Below are 16235 nucleotides of genomic sequence, written 5' to 3' on the forward strand. Positions count from 1 at the left end.
TCCCTTTTAATTCCAAAATATTTATTTTGGGGGTTACAGGTTTTCTTCTTGAAATGTAAGGAGATCAAAGAGATATTTAAACAGTACATTCCCTACTCTACCCCTATTTTCTATAATTACTATTACGCAAGTAATCAATATTCAATGCTGAAAAAATTAGAATATACCTATGAGAAAAATAAAAACTAATAATCTAACCACCCAGAGGTAGTCATTAATAACACTTTGGTATTTAACCTGCCCTTTGCATCTATTTTTTAACACTACCAGAGAAAAAAATCATAACCTATATATACATATAAAACATAATGCTACATGGAGTTTTGGGGCAAATTAAGCTGAAGCATTCTTGAAAAGTCAAGAGGCTTCTCAGGTCTGACAGTGCTATCATGATGTTCCTCAGATTTAACTGCAGAATAGGAAGCCAACTATCAGACATCTGATCAGAACTACTTTCTAAAAGATGAAGGCACTAAGTACATCCCATCTGGTTCACAGCAGTCACATGAAAGATGAAATATAGTGACTGAGGGTTACTGATGAGAGAAGTCATGGCACCCCAGGACAGTGAGTTCCTGGTGAGCATTTCTGTTAGGCAGAATGGTCCTCGTAACAGACCAGCAACAAGCAGTTCCAAGCTGGTTTGGTAACTCCATGGTGCCAGGTACCAAGGCTCCTTCCACGTTGTCATTGGACCATCTCTAGCGTGTTACTCTCATTTGCGCGGCTTAAGATGCATTTTGTAACATAAGTAATTTTAAAACATAACGTTGTACATAACATTTATGATGTCGCATCTACTTTGATGAGCAGCACATTTTATATTCAATGAAACTGGATCTCCGAAGACAATGCCTTAGACCAAAAAATGCAAGCTAAGGCCATCTTAATACAGATACTAATTTCTACGCTGTTTAACACTAAACAGCCCAGGCCCCACCGTCCTCCCTAAAGCGCTCACCTGGTCAGTTTAATAGTGCTGTCTAGGGAAGCAGAGAGCAGTAGGCCTTTGGGCTGACTGCTGAAAGCCAGTCCACGGATCTGTTTGCTATGCATGGGAATGTACTGACTGCTTTGCATGTTGGCAGTACTCAACATCTTAACACCAAAGCCTGCCAAAGACAAGAGAGTGTGAAATAGATCACCGAAAGTCAATTCAAGGCAAAGCAAATGACCTTTTCAAGTAGCTCCTTCGTTCACCTTTCCTGGCATATAAATCCCTGGAAAACAGCTGGTCAAACAAACAAAAAAATTCCCCAGGGTTATAATTATTTTATTTTAATTTTTTTTTTAACGTTTTATTTATTTTTGAGACAGAGAGAGACAGAGCATGAACGGGGGAGGGTCAGAGAGAGAGGGAGACACAGAATCGGAAGCAGGCTCCAGGCTCTGGGCCATCAGCCCAGAGCCCGACGCGGGGCTCGAACTCACGGACCGTGAGATCGTGACCTGAGCCGAAGTCGGCTGCCCAACCGACTGAGCCACCCAGGCGCCCCAGGGTTATAACTATTTTAAAAAGCATATTCTACTCCAAATGCCCAGCAACAGGTGAATGGATAAACCACTATGTGAACATGTACACAGAACAGAATGCTACCCAGTAATAAAAGGAAATGAAATATTGATATACATATTAATACGGACGAATCTCCAAAACTTTATGCTGGAAGAAGCCAGACAAAAAAGAACAATGCTGCATGATTATGTTTAAGTTAAATTCTGGAAAATGCAAACTAATGTATAGTGACAGAGAGTAGATCAGTGGCTGCCTGGGAATGGGGAGAGGAGGGAGGGGCAGGTGGGAGATGGATTATAAAAGGGCATGAGAAAACTTTGGGGCAATAGGTATGTTCATTATTTTGATTACAGGGATAGTTTCAAGGGTGTATACATAATTCACCCAACTGTATACTTTCAATAAGTGAAATTTATTGTATGTCAGTCATACTTCAACAAAGCTATTAGCACAGAGACTATTCTACTTGAACCACAGACACTGAAGATGTAGAAGAGAAGGAACAATAAAGAATGAACACAGGTAATCTCTATATCAGGTGGTTAAGATATGCTACATTTGTTTGAATGGAATAAAAACAGATGACACTTCAAGTATTCTAATTAATTTGTGTCATTCCAGAAAGGGAAAAAAATCCCCCCCAAACTTGTCCTTGATAGGTCCTTAAAAAGTCATGTTACTGTTCTCTTACTAGGCTATGTAAATATATTATATTTGTTTTTACTAAGTATCCATTATTATCCAAGTTATCCACAAACAGGATTTGTCAAATCCTAGATTCAGGACAGCCTCGAGTCATACCTCAGCTTCTCCAGGGAACCAAGTGGGAAAAGTTTATTGTGTTCTCTGCTGAAACAGAATTAGGACAGCCAGAGAGACAAACAGAGAAACCACAGGCTTTAAATCAACAAGGGAACACGAATACTGGCCTAGTTAATGATCAAGAGAAGCAAGGAGAAATTAGCACCAATAGGCTATCAAGAAGAGCTAGCTGTACAGTGTGGAATACATGCATTAGAAAAAAGGAACCGGGGCGCCTGGGTGGCTCAGTTGGTTGGGCGGCCGACTACAGCTCAGGTCATGATCTCGTGGTCTGTGAGTTCGAGCCCCAAGTTGGGCTCTGTGCTGACAGCTTGGGGCCTGGAGCCTGCTTCAGATTTTTTGTATCCCTCTCTCTCTGCCCCTTCCCTGCTTGCTCTCTGTCTCTGTCTCTCTCTCAAAAATAATAACCATTAAAAAAAAAAAAAAAAGGAACTGGGTGGCTGAGTCAGTTAAGTGTCTAACTTGTGACTTCGGCTCAGGTCTCACGGTTCCCGAGATCATTTGTGAGATCAAGTCCCACATTAGGCTCTGCACTGACAGCATGCAGCCTGCTTAAGATTCTCTCTCACTCCCTCTCTCTCCGCCCCTCCCCTTCTTGTGAGCTCTCTCTCAAAATAGATAAACTTTAAATAAACAAACAAGAAAAAAGGAATGGGGTCTCCTGGAGGCTCAGCCTCACAAACCATGAGACCATGACCTGAACTGAAATCAAGAGTTGGGCGCTTAACCAACCTAGCCACCGAGGCATCCCTGAGCTTCCAACTCTTGATTTTTGGCTCAGATCATGACCTAACGGTTGTGGGACTGAGCCCCACATTGAGCTCCGCGACAGCGTGGAGTCTGCTTCCGATTCTCTCTCTCTGCCCCTCTTCCTTGCTCGTGAGCTCTCTCTAAAATCTAAAAATAAATATTTTCCCAATTTGGTGAATCTTACTAAAAATGTGGATGGGATACAGAAACATTATAAACAGTCCTTTTATGTTCTCCTCAAAAGGACTTTCTCTCAACTCACAGCTATAAGTGATTAGAAAAATATATAATAATCTAGGAATTCTACTCCAAATCCTGATTATACCTAAGTTTGGAGGGACAGAGTTTTGAAGCATTTGAACGGAATGTTTAAGTGAGTAAACAGGAAATCAGGCTAAAGCAAAAAGACCTGACAGCTGGAGGAAATCATATGCTGAAGATCATGGAAAGAAACATCTATAACCATCAGGAATAATTTAATTGAGCACGTGAGGAGATTTGTTTTTCAACCTTAAGATAATCTAAAATATGGGGCACCTGGGTGGCTCAGTCAGTTGAGCCACCGACTTCACCTCAAATCATGATCTCACAGTTTGTGAGTTCAAGCCCCACATCGGGCTCTGTGCTGACAGCTCTGAGCCTGGAGCCTGCTTTGGATTCTGGGTCTCCCTCACTCCCTGCCCCTCCCCGGCTCATGCTGTCTCTCTCTGTCTCAGAAATGAACATTAAATAAAATTAAAAAAAAAAAAAAGACAATCTAAAATTAATCTTAAAAAAGCACAAAATTTGAGAAAATTTAGTATTAATGTATTATTATCAATACTAATCTATGTATTTCCAAATTCTTTTATTTGGAATTTGTCAATTTAACACTACTGAACATAAGTATTAAATCTCGTTTCAACTTGAATTAGCCCTTGGGATATTATTTTAAAAAAGAATTCGAGGGGTGCCTGGGTGGCTAGTTGGTTAAGCATCCCACTCCTGATTCTGGCTCAGGGAATGATCTCACGGTTCATGAGATCGAGCCCTGTGTTGGGCTCTGCGATGACAGCACAGAGCCTGCTTGCGATTCTCTCTCTTTCTCTTTCTCTCTCTCTCTCCCCCCCCTCCCTCTCCACTCTCTCTCAAAATAAATAAATAAACATTAAAAAAAATTATTAAAAAAATATTCCTAGTCTAGGGATGCCTGGCTGGCTCAGTTGGTAGAGCATGCGACTCTTGATCTCAACGTTCTAAGTCTGAGCCCCACGTTGGGTGTACAGATAACATTTTATTTTATTGATTTAAAGTTTATTTAGAGGAAGAGAGAGAGTGTGCGCACATGAGCAGGGGAGGCACAGAGAGAGACGGAGAGAGAGAATCCCAAGCAGGCCCCACGCTGTCATCGCAGAGCCCAACACAGGGCTCGATCTCACGAATCATGAGATCATTACCTGAGCAAGAATCAGGAGTGGGACACTTGACTGAATGAGCTACTCAGGCACCCACCTTCCTTTTTTTTATTTCAGAGAGAGAGAGAGAGAGAGAGAGAGAGAGAGAGAGCAGGCGTGCACATGAGCAGGGGACAGGGGCAGAGGGAAAGAGAGAGAGACTCTTAGGCAGGTCCCACACTGAGCATGGAACCTGACACGGGGATCATGACCTGAGCGAAAAATCAATCAAGACCAGAGCAAAAATCAACAGTCGGACACTGAACCGACTGAGCCACCCAGGGACCCCAAGATAACTCAAAAAAACTAATACCTTAAAAAAAAAAAATTCCAGTGTAAAATGAATCTGTGACAAGGGCAACTGGGCAGCTCAGTCAATTGAGCATCCAACTTCAGCTCGGGTCATGATCTCACGGTTTCCGAGTTCGAGCCCCACATCGGGCTTGTTGCTGTCAGCCTGTCAGCGCAAAGTCCGCTTTGGGTCCTGTTTGCCGCTCTCTGCCCCCCCACCCCCAAACTTACGTTCTCTCTCTCTCTCTCAAAAAATTAAACATTAAAAAAAAAAAATGTGTGACCTTATTTATTAAAAAAATTTTTTTTGCCCCTAAGTAATATCTCTACACCCAACATGGGGTTCAAACTAAGTCACATGCTCTACCACGTGAGCCAGCGAGGTGCCTCCACGGGGCATACAGGGAGTGCTGTCCTTCTCCTTGGCCTACACTAGTAACCCATACTTCCAAGAGCCCTATCTTCCTCTTACTTTATCACAGTTATTGGCATTTCTGAGCTCTTGGTGAACAAATCTACAGGATGAAGCCAACACTTTGGCTAGACACTAAAGATACCTTTGCAGTACCTCAGAGGACCTGCATTAACAGACTAGGAAAGGTGATCTGGTGGGCAAGGGTCAGTGTTCACCCACTAGTGAGTCCTGGATTCTTCAAAAAGAGAGAGAAATATGGGGCGCCTGGGTGGCGCAGTCGGTTAAGCGTCCGACTTCAGCCAGGTCACGATCTCGCGGTCTGTGAGTTCGAGCCCTGCGTCAGGCTCTGGGCTGATGGCTCAGAGCCTGGAGCCTGTTTCCGATTCTGTGTCTCCCTCCCTCTCTGCCCCTCCCCCGTTCATGCTCTGTCTCTCTCTGTCCCAAAAATAAATAAACGTTAAAAAAATAAAAAAATAAATAAAATAAAAAAAAAGAGAGAGAAATAAATGAAGTCCAATAATGAACATGAACGCTGAGGATCTGGATGGTTCACCTGGCAGGAAGGAGGACTGAGGAGAAGGCTGTGACACCACCAGGCAGCTCAGAGCGTCACAGTATGTCATGATTCGGCAGTTTCCTGTCTGAGACACCGTGAAGGTCTTCTGGAAACGGTACTTGTGCTGGCCCTGGGTGGAGGGCAGGCAGCTCAGGAAACGTGCCTGGGAGCCCCCGGGTTGCTGTGAAATCTGATCCCGATGCTGCACAAGAAGTTTTTGCAAATCCTAAAGTGAAAAAGATTTTGTAAATGTGCAGCCTTTTCATTTGATATTCCCCTCATACACAATTCCTTGATTTAATATGGGATGTTTTCTCCATTATATGAAACCGCTGACATGAATCCTAGAGGACTGATGCGGTTTTCACAGTATTTCAACCAGCAACTGAACTAAGGAGAGCACAGATCATAAAATAGTAGAGTTCAAAGTCTTTAATGGTCATTTTGTCTAAACCCATCATTTTAGGGGTAGATTCAGGGAGGTAAAAATGACTTAGAGTTCAAATTATCAGCTAGCTGACTAATGTTTTAAAAGTTCAAATTGCAGAATTCACCCTCAAGTGTGCACGCTGCCCTAATCAAGAATGAAATACTTGTTCTTGTTTATTTCCTGAAAAGCTAGATAGATCCTTCTTTGTATCTGAGAGGAACGGAAATCCAATTTAGATTCCTCTTCCGTTTTTATCCCAAAAGCTCTCTGGATGAGAAAGGGTAAACCTACCTGGACACGACTATGAAGCTTAGCGCACTCATCAGTGAGGACTTGAAGTTGGAGCCGGCACTGTGCCGATTCTAACTCGGCCTGCTTCCTTAGCACCTGCTCCTTTAGTAAGGAACTAGAAGGGGAAGCCAACAACAGGGGGAGATTAGAAAGGCGGCAAAAGACCTCCCATCAAGATGTCAGATTAACTTCATGCTCTGATATACACACTTTGCTGTAAATATGTCGCGATGGTGAATATGAATGTAACCAAAGAGAAAGCTCTCACATCCAGAAACACTACAGAAAAGTAGCATGCAGGGCCGAACTCTTGAATCACTGAGGTTCAGTGTTAAGGAAGGCAGTGAGGACCAGGAGTTTGGCTCTTACCATGGAATGAGACTAAAAATGCAAAAATGCCAAATGAGGGAACAGAGCCAAGCTTATCACTTGAGTTAGAGCCAAAAGAGTAAAATGGCATGTTAAAAGACCACAAAGTTATCTGCTGGATTAAAAGAAAATAATAAGCTGCCAGCTGTTCATCAGATACTGAAATTAAGTAATACTACAAAAATGAGGCTGAAGTTAAAAAGATAGAAAGTATATACCTGGAAAATACTAAGATCGTTTAGAATTCAACAGCATGAATAGGTATAAAGAGGAATTATACATAAGGAAAAAAATACATTCACCAAGAACAAAAATAAATTTGTATGTACCTAAAGACACTTTCAAAATATGAAATGCAAAAAAAAAATATTTCCACTCCAACAAGATAGGATAGAAAAAAGATGAAAGCTGGAAAGGAAGGGATAAAGCTGCCCAACTTATCTTCACGGAAAATTCAAGAGAAGTCACAAATTATTAGAGCTCAGCGAGGCGCTGGAATTAAGATCAAGAAAATTAGATTGGGGCACCTGGCTGGCTCAGTAGGAGTAGCATGTGTCTCTTAATCTTGGGGTCGTGAGTTCGGGCCCCATGTTGGGTATAGAGATTACTAAAAAAATAGACTTAAGAAAACAAAGAAATTTAGATCAAGTATTTCCCATATGCCAGGTAACTGATTAGTAAATGTAATACAAAAAAACTCATGCACAACAGCAAGTCTAACAATAACAACCTAGGAATACAGTGAAAGGGCATGCCAAGACCTTTATGAAGCAAAGTACACTAGTAGAAGGCACAAGAAAACAGCGAATAAGCGGAAGGATATTATAGAATGCTCATGCCTGGAAAGACTCAAAATCATGAAGATGGAACTTCTCAAAAATTTAATGCAATTTCAATCAAGATTTCAAAAGTTTCCTTTGAAATCTTGATTGAAATTACATTAAATGGAACTCAGCAAACTAATTTTAAAATTAATATGGAAGAGCAAAGTGCCAAGAATAGCAAAGTCAATTTGAAGAACAAGGTGGGGGGACGTATTTTAAATTTTTTTTTCAACGTTTTTTATTTATTTTTGGGACAGAGAGAGACAGAGCATGAACGGGGGAGGGGCAGAGAGAGAGGGAGACACAGAATCGGAAACAGGCTCCAGGCTCCGAGCCATCAGCCCAGAGCCTGACGCGGGGCTCGAACTCACGGACCGCGAGATCGTGACCTGGCTGAAGTCGGACGCTTTACCGACTGCGCCACCCAGGCGCCCCGGGGGGACGTATTTTAAAGCTACAACCTGGGAATACTGGGGTGAGAATTAACAAAGAGACCACAGAACCTAAGAGTAGTCCGTTCATATACAGAAACTTAATCTAGCGTAGAGGTAGCAATGAAAACTTACACAGGAAGAACATATTACTTAATAATTACACTACAACAACTGGCTATCTGTAAAACGAGATTTAAGAAATATTCAAAACCTACGTTAAAAGCAAAAAATTTAAAGACCTTTAGATGATGTTACGTCTTTAAGACTTTGAAGTACTAGAGACAAAAAAACCCCACAAAACAAGTGATAAAGGACTGTGTTAAGATTAAAAACTCATGTTCAACCAAAGATACCATAAACAAATTAAAGAGACAAGCCCAGACTGGAGGCCTCTATCTGCAATATACACAAGCAACAAAGCATCAGTACAGCTGACCCTGAACAACACGGGTTTGAGCCTTGCCAGTCCATTTACTGTGGATTTTTTTCAATACATACATTGGAAAACTTTTTGGAAATTTGGAACAATTTGAAAAAACTCACAAACTGCGTAGCCCAGAAATATGGAAAAAATTAAAAGTTAGATATTATTGTAAGGATATAGTGTAGAATACATATAACATATAAAATATATGTTAACCCACTGTTTATGTTACCAGGGAGGTTTCTAGTCAACAGTAGGCTATTAATAAGTAGTTCAGCTTCGGGGGAGTTGAAAGTTATATGTGGATTTTCCACTGTGGGAGGGGCTGGCACCTCCAACTCCTGGGTCAACTGTATAAGGAAAACACAAAAAACTATACAGATCAATAAGAAACAAGCAATGTATTTTGCTCAGTATCAATGAACAACTGATATAAGCAAAACTGACAGAAGAGTATGTCCAACTTCATTAATAACTTAGGAAATGCAGATTAAGTAAATACTATTTCACTTCATGAGACCATCAAAATTAAGTCTGATAATACAAAGCAGACAAAGTATGAAAAAATAAGAAATCTGGCTTCTGCTGGCGGGAATATATATATTGGGAAGAGCTTCTTGGAGGAACAATTTGACAGTATCTAGTAAAGCTGAAATTATATGTGACCTATGATAAAGTAATTCCATTTCTAGACCTAAGGAGACTATTGCCCATCTCTCTGCACCGTGGCTTATGTTAACAAAAACTGGAAACCACCTTAACTGTCCACAACTACAAAATATGGATAGGAAAATTCTAAATTAGAGAACTAGAAGACTATACAGAAGTTAAAATGAATAAGCTAGAGCTATACGAAGTTGGATATGTGCCCCAATCATAATACTAAACCAAAAAAACAAGTTACAGAGGAAAATCATAATCCAATAACATTTGTATCAAGTGTAAAAACTTCCTAAATCATACTATAATATGATTTATAACTCCTCTGAGGAAAGTGATGGAATTAAGGACATGTAGTTCACAAGGAAGCTTTTGCTCTATCTGTAATGATTTATTTATTTACTTAAGGCCTTAAACAAATATGGCAAGTTGTTAAGATCTGATAAAGTCAAGTACAAGGGTGCTCATTGAAGTCTCTATTTATTGGCATTTTCAAAATGCTCACATTTTCTAAAGAGGATAGGGGGCATACTGATTATGTGTAATCAGCAAGGTTTATTTTTAATTTTACTTCCAGTGTAGCTAACATACAGTGTTCTATTAATTTCAGGTGTGCAATATAGTGTTTCAACAACTCTATATATTACTCAGTGCTCCTCAAGGTAAGTGTACTCTTGGGGTGCTTGGGTGGCTCGGTAGGTTGAGTGTCCAACTCTTGATGTCGACTCAGGTCATGATCCCAGGGTCGTGGGATCAAGTCCCGTGTCTGGCTCTGTGCTGAGCATGGAGCCTGCTTGGGATTCTCTCTCCCTTTGCCCCTTTTCCTAGATTGCGCGCTTGCTCTCTTTCAAAAATAAATAAATAATAATAACAACAGTAAGTGTACTCTTAGTCTCCATCACCTATTTCACCCATCACCTGCCTCCTCCCCCCCCCCCGCCCCCATCTCCCCTCTGGTAACCATGTGTTTGTTCTCTATAGTTAAGAGTCTGTTTTTTGGTTTGTCTTCCCCCACCCCCCCCCTTTGTCTACTTGTTTCTCAAAGTGCACATGAGTGAAATCATACGGTATTTGTCTTTCCCTGACTGGCTTACTTCACTTAGAATAATACTCTTTAGCTCCATCCATGTTGTTGTAAATGGCAAGATTTGGTATATATATACTACCTCTTCTTTCTCCGTTCATCTATTGATGGACACTTGGGCTGCTTCCACAGTTTGGCTATTGTACATAATGCTGCTCGAAACATAGGGGAACATATATCCCTAAGAATTAGTGTTTTTGTAAACTATGGCTAAATACTCAGTAACGTGATGACTGGATTGTAGGATAGTTCTATTTTTAATTATTTGAGGCAACTTCCATACTGTCTTCCACAGTGGCTGCACCAGTTTGCATTCCCATCAACAGTGCACGATGGTTCCCTTTTCTCCACATCCTCGCCAACACCTACTGTTTCTTGTGGTTTTGATTTTAGCCAACAGGTGTGAGAGGATATCTCATTACAGTTTTGATTTGCATTTCCCTGATGAGTGACGTCCACCATTTTTCATGTGTCTGTTGGTCATGTGTATGTCTTCTTTGGAGAAATGTCTGGTCATGTCTTCTGCCCATTTTTAAATTGGATTCTTTGGGGGGGGGTGTGTGTATTGATTTGTATAAATTCTTTATATATTTTGGATACTAACCCTTTATCAGATATGTGATTTGTGAATATTTTCTCCCATTCCATAGGTTGCCTTTTAGTTTTATTGGTTGTTTCCTTTGCTAGGCAGAAGATTTTTATTTTGATGTGGTTCCAATAGCTTATTTTTGCTTTTGTTTACCTTGTCTCAGGAGATCTATCTAGAAAAATATTGCTACGGCTGATGGCAGAGTAATTAGTGCCTGTGTTCTCTTCTAGGATGTTGATGGTTTTAGCTCTCAAATTTAGGTCCTCCATCCATTTTGAGTTTATTCTTGTGTATGGTGTGACAAAGTGGTACAGTTTCATTCTTCTGCATGTAGCTGCCCAGTTTTCCCAATACTATTTGTTGAAGAAACGGTCTTTTTCTCATTGCGTATTCTTTCCTGCTTTCTCAAAGATTAATGGCCATATAATTGTGGGTTGATTTCTGGGCTTTCCAGGGTTCCAGTGATCTACGTGTCTATTTTTGTGCCAGTACCATACAGTTTTGACTACTACATCTTTGTAATATAACTTGAAGTCTGAACTGTGATGCTTTCAGGTTTATTTTTCTTTTCCCAAATTGCTTTGGCTATTCGGGGTCTTTTATCATTCCATACAAATTTTAGGACTGCTTGTTCTAGTTCTGTGAAAAATGCTGTTGGTATTTTGACAGGGATCACATTAAATGAGTACACTGCTTTGGGCAATATAGACATTTTAACAATATCTGTTCTTCCAGTCCACGAGCATGGAATGTCTTCCATTTCTTTGTGTCATCTTGAATTTCTTTCATCAATGTTTTATAGTTTTCAGAGTACAGGTCTTTCACCTCTTAAGTTTATTCCTAGGTTTTGGGGTTTTTTGGTGCAATTGTAAGTGGGACTGTTAATTTCTCCTTCTGCTGCTTCATCATTAGTATACAGAAATGCAACAGATTTCTGTACACTGATTTTTCATCCTGCCAATTGACTGAATTCATTTATCAGTTCTAGTAGTTTTTGGTGGCCTTTGGGTTCTCTACATATAGTATCATGTCATCAGCAAACAGTGAAAGTTTTACTTCTTCCTTACCAATTTCGATGCCTTTTATTTTTATATTTTATCTCTCTTGTCTGATTGCTGTGGTGAGAATGAACATCCCGGTCTTGGTCCTGCCCTCAGGGAAAAAACTCTCAGTTTTTAAGGATGATGGGTTTTCCATATATCGCCTTTATTGTGTTGAGGTATGTTCCCTCTAAATCTACTTTGTTGAGGGTTTTTTATCATGAACGGATGTTGTACTTTGTCAAATGCTTTTTCTGCATCTACTGAAATGGCTATGCTTTTTATCCTTTTCTGAGAAAATATATCACACTGGTTAATTTGTAAATAACAGATTACCCTTGTATCTCAGGAATAAATCCCACTTGATCATGGTTAAATTTTTTTTAAATGTATTATTGGATTTGGTTTGCTAATACTCTGTTGAGGATTTCTGTATCTATGTTCATCAGAGATATTAGTCTATAGTTCTCTCTCTCTCTCTCTTTTTTAGTTCTCTTTTTTTTGTGTGTGGTGTCTTTATCTGGTTTTGGTATTAGGGAGGCACTTGCCTCATAGAATGAATTTGGAAGTGTTCCTTCCTCTTCTATTTTTTGGAAAAGTTAGAAGAATAGTTATTAACTTTTCTTTAAACTTTGGTAGACTTCACCTGTAAAGCCAACTGGTCCTGGACGTTGGTTTGTTGGGAGTTTTCTGAGTAATCAGCAAAGTTTTTTTTTTTTTTTTTAATGTTTTTTGTTTTGTTTTTTTTAAATTTATTTTTGAGACAGAGAGAGACAGAGCATGAGCAGGGGAGGGGCAGAGACAGAGGGAGACACAGAATCCGAAGCAGGCTCCAGGCTCTGAGCGTCAGCACAGATCCTATGCGGGCTCAAACTCACAGACCGTGAGATCATGACCTGAGCTGAAGTCGGACGCTCAACCGACTGAGCCACCCAGGCGCCCCGCAAAGTTTTAAATACAATCATATATTAGCTGCGACACCTACAAAGTAAGCTTTTTAAACAAAATTGCCCTCTCCACACAGCTACCATGTAAAAATGCTAAGTATTTGTTGGACCAAATACGAAAAAATAAGGAAGAAAATGAAAATCACCTGTAATTCCACTACTCAGTGACTACCTGTAGTATTTTTTTTTTCACTTTGCAAAAATATAATCACCATAATGTACTTTCACATGACAAAATATTATGTGCACTTTAACATCAGTTTAAATAAATGTGTAGAATTCTATCACATGAATATGCCAGAGTTTATTCAATCAGTTAATTCTCTCAGTTTGGATTATTAACAATGCTTACATTTTTTTTTTTTTTAAGTTTCTTTTTGAGGGGGAAAGAGAGAGAGACAGAGCACATGAGTGGGGGAGGGGCAGAGAGAGCGACACACAGAATCTGAAGCAGGCTCCAGGCTCTGAGCTGTCAGCACAGAGCCCAAAATGGGGCTCGAATCCAGGGATAAGATCATGACCTGAGCCGAAGTCAGATGCTTAACAAACCAAGCCACCAGGCCCCCTGGATTATTAACAATGTTTAAATGAAAAGTCTCATTAAATAAATCTTTGCACGCATTTCTTCACAAATTGTTTCTTTAGAATAAATGCCTGCAGATTTACTTTTGAAGGCTTTTAAAGCATAGTGCCAAAGGCCTCTAAAGAGTTGTGTTGGTGTACATTCTTACCAGCAGTGTTGTGAGAAAACCCAAGTCCCTACACTCTTTCAGTGGGGGGATATATATTTTTTTTAATGTTCTTAAAGTTTATTTTAAGTAGTGTTATTACCAATTGTTCTTGGGCTTCCAAAATGCTGACAATTTCTTGTACTGCACTACACGTGCAAAGCTTCCCTCAGGAATCTTCCATGGAGAGTGCTGCTGTAGGAGGGCTTAGCGACACGAACAAACAAACGGGGGAACAAATGGCAACACTTAAGCCATGTGCCAGATCCTCTTTTCTGTTACTGCTTTGTTTAAAGTATCATTAAGCCTATTCTAGGGAAGAGGAGATTAAGATTTGGAGAATGTTCCAAGTGGTCATGAACTGTATACAAAAAGTAAGATGAGGAATTCCTGACTAAGGTATTTAGCAGCAGAGGCAGGCAGTAAATGTAATCCTTAGGGAAGAATCTGAATACGCTACAAAAATTCCAGGGACTCACTCTGCTGGGGTCTGCCGCCCACACCAGGTGTGAGGTATTACTGGAGGGCTATAGATTTCTCTATGACTTTTGATTTGGAGAGGGCTTAAGACACCATGGTCTTCTTCCCTGGGTCACGCTACTACAGGCTTAAGTGTCAGAGCTGATTCCAAGTTGGTGGGGATAGCTAAGTGCTCCTGTGGAAGGAGAAGTCACTCCATTCCTTCTGAATTTACCTGTTCTAATCTGCACATGGCACTCAGGCCCTGAAAGCAGAAACTTACAAGAGGTACAGGGCACAGAAGAAATGAGCGGCAGGGTCTACCACCTGTCATCCTTCTTTCACCTTTCCCTTCTCCCCCCCCCCCCCTTATTTTATTTTTTTTTTTATTTTTTTTATTTTTTTTTTAAATTTTTTTTTTCAACGTTTATTTATTTTTGGGACAGAGAGAGACAGAGCATGAACGGGGGAGGGGCAGAGAGAGAGGGAGACACAGAATCGGAAACAGGCTCCAGGCTCTGAGCCATCAGCCCAGAGCCTGACGCGGGGCTCGAACTCCCGGACCGCGAGATCGTGACCTGGCTGAAGTCGGACGCCTAACCGACTGCGCCACCCAGGCGCCCCCCCCCCCTTATTTTAGACTAAGAGAGCGAGCGGGGGAGAGGGGCAGAGGGAAAAACAGAGCGAATCTTAAGTAGGCTCCATGTTCAGCGTGGAGCCCAATGCAGGGCTCGATCCCACGACCCTGGGATCATGACCTGAGCTGAAATCAAGACTGGGCTCAATTGAGCCACCCAGGTGCCCCTTCCCCCCGTTTCGAGGAAGGAGATTTTCATGATCCAGGTGTCAGTCTTCCCAGAATGAAAATATTATGTGATGAAACACTGGTTAATATTCGTTAGATTACAGGACAGAAACTATACTTTAGCTGGCCAACTAAAATTGAAAACTAACGTTATCACTGAGAAATCCACTGGAAACTAATTTAGGCATGGCTGAACTGAGGGTCAAGAATCCGTCTTCCTCCACTGCTTAGCTCTGCTTTCTTGTGCATTGACTTCATTTTTAGATAAGCTCCCCCTACCCTATAGTTGAGAAGGTTCATTCAGTGAACCTGGGGCCTATACTCACTGAGCTAGCTGAAGTTGGAATTAGTTGTTGCTCTGAAACCGCATTTTAAAAAAACATTCATTTATTTTCAAAAGAGGGTGAGAGAGAGAGGGCAAATGGGGGAAGGCAGAGAGAGAGAGAGGGGGAGACAGAATCCAACGCAGGCTCCAGGTTCTGAACTGTCAGCACAGAGCCTGACGCGGGGCTCAAACCCACAAACCGCGAGATCATGACCTGAGCCGAAGTTGGACACTTAGCTGACGGAGCCACCCAGGCGCCCCTCCAAAACATCAAGAACACACCATGTAGACCTCCCTCAGAAGACATCAGACGTGTACTTATAAATCACAATGGGAGACAGATTGCCAGGGATCCCCAGTACGGTCCAAGTAAAGCCCGAGAACCACATTAAGTGTGACTCATACCTCCTTTTTCAGATTTGCCAGGTAGTCAGATTCTTGTCACCTACCTTTTCATTTGCTCATGTTCACTAGTGTCCAGAGCTCTCAGGGTTCGGGCATAAAGAACCACGATGTCACTGTGCTTGGCTTTCTTGTTGCACTAAAGAGCCCAACAAGACAAAGTTAGTGTGGTTCTAGGAACCCTGACCTAACATGCTGACTGTGCACATGCACAGTCCTTATGTACGGTTCTTACCTGAGGACATTTTCGTGTCTGTCCCTTGAGCCACTTAGAAATGCACTTATACCCAAAGAGGTGCCCACAGCGTAACGCTGAGAGTCGGTGATCCCCAGCATTGGTCCAAAGTTCCAAACATATTGTGCAAGTGTCCCCTTCTTCATCATCCATAGGAACAGAAGATGGAAGAGGACTGGTCTTCTGGGGAGACTGGACGGAAACCAGAATACATTCAAATTAGAGAGGATGCATATCGGTCTTGAAGAGGATGTGCGACTGTCACATCAACAAAAACACATGAAAACAATACAAACCCAACTGAAAACACTGTAGCAAAACCGCAACAGTTCGGAATCACTTGCCATTCTTTGTTAAAACGCAAGCTGCCCAAATGTTTCATAACAAGCCTGGAAAATACTACCAT

At 41.2% G+C, this 16235-nt stretch overlaps 1 protein-coding gene across 2 annotated transcripts in view; it reads right to left on the reverse strand.

The window, feature by feature from the left end:
• Positions 1–16235, reverse strand: part of RFWD3 (ring finger and WD repeat domain 3) — a 43050-nt gene that overhangs the window by 7601 nt on the left and 19214 nt on the right. For both annotated transcript variants that reach the window (XM_047078765.1, XM_047078766.1), the window contains exons 5-9: positions 15830–16021; positions 15642–15733; positions 6505–6619; positions 5781–6009; positions 962–1112 (exon numbers count right to left, since the gene is read on the reverse strand). In XM_047078765.1, coding sequence (XP_046934721.1) covers positions 962–1112; positions 5781–6009; positions 6505–6619; positions 15642–15733; positions 15830–16021 — 779 coding nt within the window. The remainder of the gene's footprint in view (positions 1–961; positions 1113–5780; positions 6010–6504; positions 6620–15641; positions 15734–15829; positions 16022–16235) is intronic.

Source organism: Lynx rufus, unplaced genomic scaffold (assembly GCF_022079265.1).
Source record: "Lynx rufus isolate CCGP_SWC_20201006 ecotype Redwood Valley unplaced genomic scaffold, mLynRuf1.p SCAF_16, whole genome shotgun sequence".
NCBI classification, from domain to species: Eukaryota; Metazoa; Chordata; class Mammalia; order Carnivora; family Felidae; genus Lynx; species Lynx rufus.